Source organism: Scophthalmus maximus, chromosome 7 (genome assembly GCF_022379125.1).
Source record: "Scophthalmus maximus strain ysfricsl-2021 chromosome 7, ASM2237912v1, whole genome shotgun sequence".
Classification (NCBI taxonomy): domain Eukaryota; kingdom Metazoa; phylum Chordata; class Actinopteri; order Pleuronectiformes; family Scophthalmidae; genus Scophthalmus; species Scophthalmus maximus.
Window position 1 is genome coordinate 14,051,391 of NC_061521.1, and position 8,021 is coordinate 14,059,411.

Sequence of the window (8,021 nt, forward strand, 5' to 3'; positions counted from 1 at the left end):
ACACACACACACACACACACACACACACACACACACACACACACACACACACACACACACACACACACACACACACACACACACACACACACACACACAGCGTGTCAGTGCCTGAAGACACATTTTCATACAGTCCAAAGACGGACAGATGATTTGATGTTTTGTCTTATTATCCAGAGTTCAAATTTTAAATCAAAATAGCAGTTTGTTATTTAATGTATCTATCGATTACATTTGACTGATAAGTAGACGGATGTTTCATATGAGATTTTAAGGCGCAATTATTACATGCAACCTGTATTGTAACAGTTCAGACTGCAGCAGAGGCCGACCCCATCTGATGGTCACAGAGTGAAACTGCTGCCTCGTGGTGTTAATTCTCCTAAGAAGAATAAAATCAAGTCCAAAAAGGTATTTTATTTTCATTTATTGATTGATTGAATTTTATCACAATTTTCACAAAAAAATTAAAATCCCTAGGACTGTCGCCTTATAGTGGTCAATATTTATTCGCCTTTGATGTCTTTTGGTGTCTAATTGGATGAAACTATCCGCAGACAAATTAAATTAGACGTCCCCGCCTCTGCTCAATTGAGATATCTGTTACAGATGATGTGCCGTATAATGAATACCTAATTTATGTAATTAGACCATTAAGCATAATCCCAGCATATGTTGCAAAAGCCCTGAGGTCTTCTTCCAGGTTGCTGACTCCCTCTGATGTCACCCGCGAACCAGCTAATGGAGTGGGCTCTATAATCCCACTATTTCAAAAAATAAACAACATAATGTCGCGTTTTGATTTTTAAAAAATTATTATAATGGCGGGAGAAAGGTTTTTACTTCCTGGTCAAAATGTAAGTGGGCAGCGCGTGGCGATGTCCTTTATTAAGAAGTGTGGATATCTCGTCATGTTGGCCACATTTGCCATTGAGGAGGTTGTTGTGGGAGCCCTCTCTGTGCGCTAATTAATTGTCATTCTGTTGAATATTCATACCTCCATCATCAGCGCGTCCTTAATTGCACCGTAAAACATCTCTGGGGGCTGAAATCACCACGGACTTAATTAGGAGCACGGGCCCATTGGTTGACTCCGGAGAGTCACACACAGTTTGCAGGAGCCGACAAAACTGAACCTGCTCCTCTCTCCCACACACACAAACACACACAAACACACACACACACACGCACGCACACACACACACACACACACGAACACACACACACGCACGCACACACACACACACACACACAAACACACAGACACGAACACACACACACACACACACACACACACACACGCACGCACGCACACACAAGCACACACACACACACACACAAACACACACACACACGCACGCACACACACACACACATACACAAACAAACACACAAGCACACACACACAAACACACAGACACACACACACACACACACAAACAAACACACAAACACACACGCACACACACACACACACACACAAAAACACACACACACACACAAGCACGCACGCACAAACACACAAACACACCGAGGGTGTGTTTAACACCGAGGCCAGGCAGGCTGATAACAAATCCCTTTAAAACTCTGCGGGCCCACATTTAATCATAATCCGCGTGAAGACAATTGAACCGTCTCAAAGAGGAAAAAATCACGGTAATTTACGACCGTAATTCACTGGGATTAAAAATGTTGGTCTTATTTTTTTATTTGAATTTGTAAAACAGTGATTTATCCGAAGGTTTATCATATTGCTTCGCCGGAAGTCAATCAGCCTGATGGGGGAGAAGAAAGAAAACCCGGTGATAAGATAATTGAGATCAAATTTAAGGTGTCCAAAAAAAATGAGGTCTACATAAAAGAAATGTTACGGCTGAAATAAAAGGTGTGATTGATATTTGGCTATTTTTCATTCTTTCATTTCCACTATCAAATATGCCCCCCCCCCCCCAAAAAAAAATATATATATTTTCATGTGTACTAAGCATCTCCCTCAGCTTTAAATTTCTCTTAATCTTTCCCTGAATACCTACCTACCTACCCCCCCCCAGGTCTGGGTGGCAGCATATCTCAACTCGATTCACTGTGACAATATTGTTTGGCTATCATTCGCTGCTTTAGGATGAATGGCATCGATCCTCTTTTAACAACATTTGTTCCCCATTGTGTCCGGGGACGCAGCGGTGGAGGGCAGACGTGTGAAAGTGGCTGTTTGATTCTCTTTTTCATCCCCATGACCTCGGCTTTTGTGTCTCGTCACCCTGGGAATGTCACGCCTCACTACTCTACTTTAAGATGTTTCAGAAAAGTGCCCTTTGTTTTCACTCCTCTCTCTCTCTCTCTCTCTCTCCAGAAAGAAAAAAAGAGCTCACACAAAATTGTTCGAGGTCCCCCCTCTTGCTATAAAGGATACTTCAGACTGAGGCACGGTTCACAAGTGCAATGCAATTTGGCTTATCCCAACCTTTGTTCGGGTTTTCTACAAATGACCAAACATAGTGCGGACTTGATCTACTGCTGCTTGAACTCAGGCGTTTGGGAGAAGCCTTAACAAAAAAAAAAGGAGAAAAAAAAAGAACCCCTATTCAGATTCAGAGTCATGGTGGTATTTTCAGTGTGTGCATTCGTCTGGGACAAAAGGGCCTACCGACATCCCATAACCCCGGAGCTCAAAAGCCAGAGTGCTGCAGTCTGTGTGTGAGAGAGGAGGAAAGAAAAGGAAGAAGAAGAAGAAGAAATCTCTTCTCATGTTGCTCGACTGGTTAACGCCGCTGCAGGTTAACAGGCGAGGCGCAAACTGGCGAGACGGGGAGGAGGTTGAGGAGGATGAGGAGTCTGAGGAGGCGAGGAGGCGAGGAGGCGAGAAGGCTGAGGAGGATGAGGAGGCTGAGGAGGATGAGGAGTCTGGGGAGGCGAGGAGGCTGAGGAGGCTGAGGAGGATGAGGAGGCTGAGGAGGATGAGGAGGCGAGGAGGCGAGAAGGCTGAGGAGGATGAGGAGGCTGAGGAGGATGAGGAGTCTGGGGAGGCGAGGAGGCTGAGGAGGCTGAGGAGGAGGCGAGGAGGCTGAGGAGGCTGAGGAGGAGGCGAGGAGGCTGAGGAGGCTGAGGAGGAGGCTGAGGAGGCTGAGGAGGCTGAGGAGGAGGCGAGGAGGCTGAGGAGGCTGAGGAGGAGGCTGAGGAGGCTGAGGAGGCTGAGGAGGCGAGGAGGCGAGGAGGCGAGGAAGAGGCTGAGGAGGCGAGGAAGAGGCTGAGGAGGCGAGGAGGAGGCGAGGAGGCTGAGGAGGCTGAGGAGGAGGCTGAGGAGGCTGAGGAGGCTGAGGAGGAGGCGAGGAGGCTGAGGAGGCTGAGGAGGAGGCTGAGGAGGCTGAGGAGGCTGAGGAGGCGAGGAGGCGAGGAGGCGAGGAAGAGGCTGAGGAGGCGAGGAAGAGGCTGAGGAGGCGAGGAGGAGGCTGAGGAGGCTGAGGAGGCGAGGAGGCTGAGGAGGCGAGGTGGCTGAGGAGGTTGAGGAGGTTGAGGAGGTTGAGGAGGCTGAGGAGGCGAGGAGGCTGAGGAGGTTGAGGAGGATGAGGAGGCTGAGGAAGCGAGGAGGCTGAGGAGGCGAGGAGGAGGATGAGGAGGCTGAGGAAGCGAGGAGGCTGAGGAACGAGGAGGCTGAGGAGGCGAGGAGGCTGAGGAGGCGAGGAGGAGTTTGAGGAGGCTGAGGAGGCTGAGGAGGTTGGCTGCTGCTGCTGCTGCTGCTGCTGCTGCTGCTGCTGCTGCTGCGCAAACAGGGAGAGATACAAGAAGATCTGTCGTTTCAAAATGTACAAATCAAGAACCGTGCGTAAAAGCATAACTATTTGTAATCGTTATGACAATTTCAAATGATTTTGCTGCATACTTCGATTTTTTAATTTTTTTTTTATTACATCTGTCCGGTGATGTCTTCTCTGACATATCAATCCGTTTTATTGATTTATTTCCCCCCCAATGAATGAAATGACTAAATGGTGTCAGAAGACGTTTGGCTCTCGGCAGCATGTTGTCATTATCCGCAGTGTTCGGGACGAGTCGACTGGGTCACTTCCTTTCGGACAAAACCTCTTCACATCAACATTAATGGGAAATGACAGGTGTTAAAAGCCACTCAGCAGGGAAACATAATGAAAGTGCTCCCTGCAAGTTTCAAACTGGTCCCTGAAATTATATAACCTTTTCCCATTTTTTTGATTTTATATAGAATAATATATAACAACGTATTAAATTGTGACATACACAATCTACGTGTGCAGAATAGTATTTTTTCTTCTTCTCCTGTTTCATTGACTCGGGGGTTCTCGATTGTTTAGCAGTGTGCAGCAGGGAGGACGCACTCCTTCATCCTGCTCCTGGTTTCTAGGGTTGGAAATAACTCGGTGTCCCCCGCAATGCGATTCTTTTCGTAATCCGTCAGACTGGTGATGGGGTGCATTGTGGATTTATGGGGAGAAATTAGCATAAATTATGAGCAAATCTGCGTGTGCGTGTGTGTGGTCCCCGGGCATTGCAAACCCTCCAAGCGGAAAGGTGGCCCTGGCCAAAAGCTTGAATGGCAATAGCTCAAAATAGGCTTCCCATTTGGTTTTCACATTCATATAATTGACTTATGGATATTTTATACAGTTTTCACCACCCCATCCTCGAGGGTTTATTTGCATTTCTGAAGTACTTTTTGAATGTTCTTTACATAAACACAATGGACCCGATTGCCTCATGAAGTTTCAGTTTGAACATCATTGTTTGCATTGTGTTGATTTTTCTCTCTCTCCATATCGTCTACTTCCTTTGCTGCAGCTCTGGGCAAAATTAGCTGAGAAAAACTAATAGTCGGCTCATCAACAAACTTGCTCGTGGCAATTTATTTTGTATGACGTGCGCATTTCGTCAACATGATTACAGAGTAACTAATGGGGGGGAACTAAATATTTTTTCTTTTGCATTTAAGCTTATAATAATAATCTGGCATTTTTCATTCAAATCCACAAAGGAAACTCGTATTTGTATATATTTTCGAACTGTACTTATTACACCACTGTACACCAAAAAATATATATTTTTAATAAATCCAAGTTTAGATGGTTACAATTGCTTTTCATATAGTCACAGCATATCACGAGATAAGAATACGCCGAATCATTTTTTTTTTAACGTTCACTCGCATTTCATACAAACACTGTTTTAGGAGCAACTGTAAAGTGTTAGAGCGCATACCTTCACACCGAGTTCCATCGCAGCTCAATTCCGGTTGCCGAGCCTTTTCACCCCCTTTTTCCCGTCTTCAAATGGAAATGATTTCCATTGGCCCAAGGTGTCCATGTAAATAGGTGTAAATGAAACCAGATTATGCCTTTCCTCCCAGCCCCCTCCTCCCATGGCGATTGTCATGTGATAGCAGAGAGGTGGCACATTAATGGAGCGCCCCTACAGGGGTCTTTTCTGCTCATGTCACCACATAAAACTATCAGATGGTTAGAGGAAGGCCATGGAGGCATCCACTTAGCTCGTCTCGTCGAGGACGCCCAATGCAGTCCGTTCAACTTCGCCGGCGGGACAAGCTGACTTCACTTCGCCAGACAGACCTCCACACACGCGCACCGTCCGCCCGCACGCACGCACGCAGCAGAGGCGCTCCACCTGGCTGCTTTACGCACGACGCAGCTCCGGCTTCGCCCGCGTTCCAACTTTCTTCCGCGGCTGTTTCCATGAAGAGCGGCGAGCTGTAAGCCGAGGAAATAAGGGAGACTACTTTTTGAACCATTTTTTTCCCCCCCCGAGAGAAGAATATCGAGGATGCCTCGTCCGGGGAGAAACACGTACAGCGACCAGAAGCCGCCTTACTCCTACATCTCCCTCACCGCCATGGCGATCCAGGGCTGCCCGGAGAAGATGCTGCCGCTCAGCGAAATCTACAAGTTCATCATGGATAGATTCCCCTACTACAGAGAAAACACGCAGCGGTGGCAGAACTCCCTGCGACACAACCTGTCCTTCAACGACTGCTTCATCAAAATCCCCCGGCGCCCCGATCAGCCAGGTAAGGGCAGCTTCTGGGCGCTGCACCCCAGCTGCGGGGACATGTTCGAGAACGGAAGTTTCCTGCGACGCCGCAAACGGTTCAAAGTGTTGACCGCGTCCGACCACTTGGCCCCCAGCAAGCAGTCGGATGCCGCCCATTACCTCCAGCAGCAGGCCAAACTCCGGCTGAGCGCGCTGGCCGCCACTGGCACGCACCTTCCCCAGATGTCGACGTACAACCTCGGGGTGTCGCAGACGTCCACCTTCAAGCACCCGTTCGCCATCGAGAACATCATCGCCAGAGAGTACAAGGTCCCGGGCAGCCTGGCGTTCTCCACCATGCAGTCCATGTCCGCCGGGTACCCGCTGCACAACCAGCTGACGACGGCCTGGCCGCACATGTACAACACCGGCGTGATCGACACGGTGGGGCCCATCTCCATGGCGAGCGGCGACTACAGCGCGTACGGCGTGCCCATCAAATCCCTGTGCCACGGGGGACAGTCGTTACCGGCCATCCCGGTGCCAATCAAGCCGACCCCGACCTCAATGTCCGGCTTCTCGGCGCTGCCGCCGCACATCCCCGCGTTCCTCTCAAACTCTCCGCAGTCTCTGAGCCCGACGTCCCCACAGACCGCGACGAGCCAAAGCAGCCCGGCCACCCCGAGCGAGACCCTGACGGGCCCCTCCACACTGCAGTCTGTGGCTGTGCACTGACCCGGGGAACGTGGCCCCAGGGCCCCCTTCTGCCAAACCCAAAGTTTTCTGTCGCCGGAAACTATCGAAAGGCGAGTTGCAGTTGCATATTGATTTGTTCGTGTATGTGTTGAATGTGCGCTTTAAAAAAAAAAAGATCGGTGTCACGTGGAGTCCAGCACAGAATCGCACAGCGACAGTATTGCTCTTGAAAATATAAATTATTTGATAGTTCTATTTTTCAGTTTATTGTGACATGTGAGTGTTGAAAGTGGAGCCTCCGGTGGGGAGTTTGTGTTCGGGCCCCGTCGACTCTGATTTGAAACGCTTGCAGTTCCCGTGGCATTTTTGTTTTTCTCTTTCAGTTTTTACCTAACAGCGAAACTTTTGCACCGATTCTGTGTGATCACTGTAATGTCAATGAAACTGCGAGGTTAATGGCCTCCGTGCTTTTGTTTGCTTTTAATACTGGAATGATGGATACGGGAATACCAAATAGGAGTAGGATATAGATTTGTTCTTCCATCCCTGTAAAAAAAAAAAAAAAGTAAAGCAAACCGAGTCATCAAGTCTTTTCAAACACGAAGAGTAGTATTGTGAGACGTTCCTCAAAATGCAAGATGTGAATATTGCAAATAACTGATTCTGAAATGTTGTAAAATGCACTTTTTAGTTTTACGTTTTAGATATCTATTTTCCAGAAAATGTTCTGTGAAGCATTTAATTTAAAAGGCTGTGGTGACCATGTGTATCAGATGCTGTAAATTTGTACTTTTTTAGGTAAAGCATGCGTTCTAAAAAAAGAATTGTGTTGTAACTGATGTTGTTATCGCTGTTGTTTATGTTTGATTCTTTTTTTTTAATTTTTTTTTGCAAGCATGCGTGCTTTCGAAAAGTGTGCAAACAGTCTGCAATGAATTGGAAAAAAAAACAAAAACAAAAAACAAAACTGGTCATCGAAATATTTTCTCATTAAAAGTGAATTAAACAATCAACAATGCCTCTGAAGATTTAATCCAATGTCACATATTATTCTTTTTTCTTCTTTTCTTATTCTTAACGTTATTATTGCTGTCATCAGTCTCTGGTAACAGTTGCATTTTAATTCGATTGGCAGATTAAAAACATCAATATCACTCTTAACACTTATTATTATTATTATTATTAATATTCATATTATTATTATGATTCATATTATTATTAGAGGATCTTTCCTCGATGCTAACCTGTGTGATTGCAGAGTGCAGGAGTCGCAGAGGGGAGAGAAGTGATGGAGTCCATTAGGATGCATG

At 47.0% G+C, this 8,021-nt stretch overlaps 1 protein-coding gene across 1 annotated transcript; it reads left to right on the forward strand.

The window, feature by feature from the left end:
- Nucleotides 1-5,666: 5,666 nt before the first annotated feature.
- foxb1a (forkhead box B1a) lies at nt 5,667-7,712 on the forward strand. Its single transcript, XM_035641337.2, has one exon. The coding sequence runs from the start codon at nt 5,809-5,811 to the stop codon at nt 6,748-6,750; it is 942 nt and encodes a 313-aa protein (XP_035497230.2). The 5' UTR covers nt 5,667-5,808; the 3' UTR covers nt 6,751-7,712.
- Nucleotides 7,713-8,021: the final 309 nt, after the last annotated feature.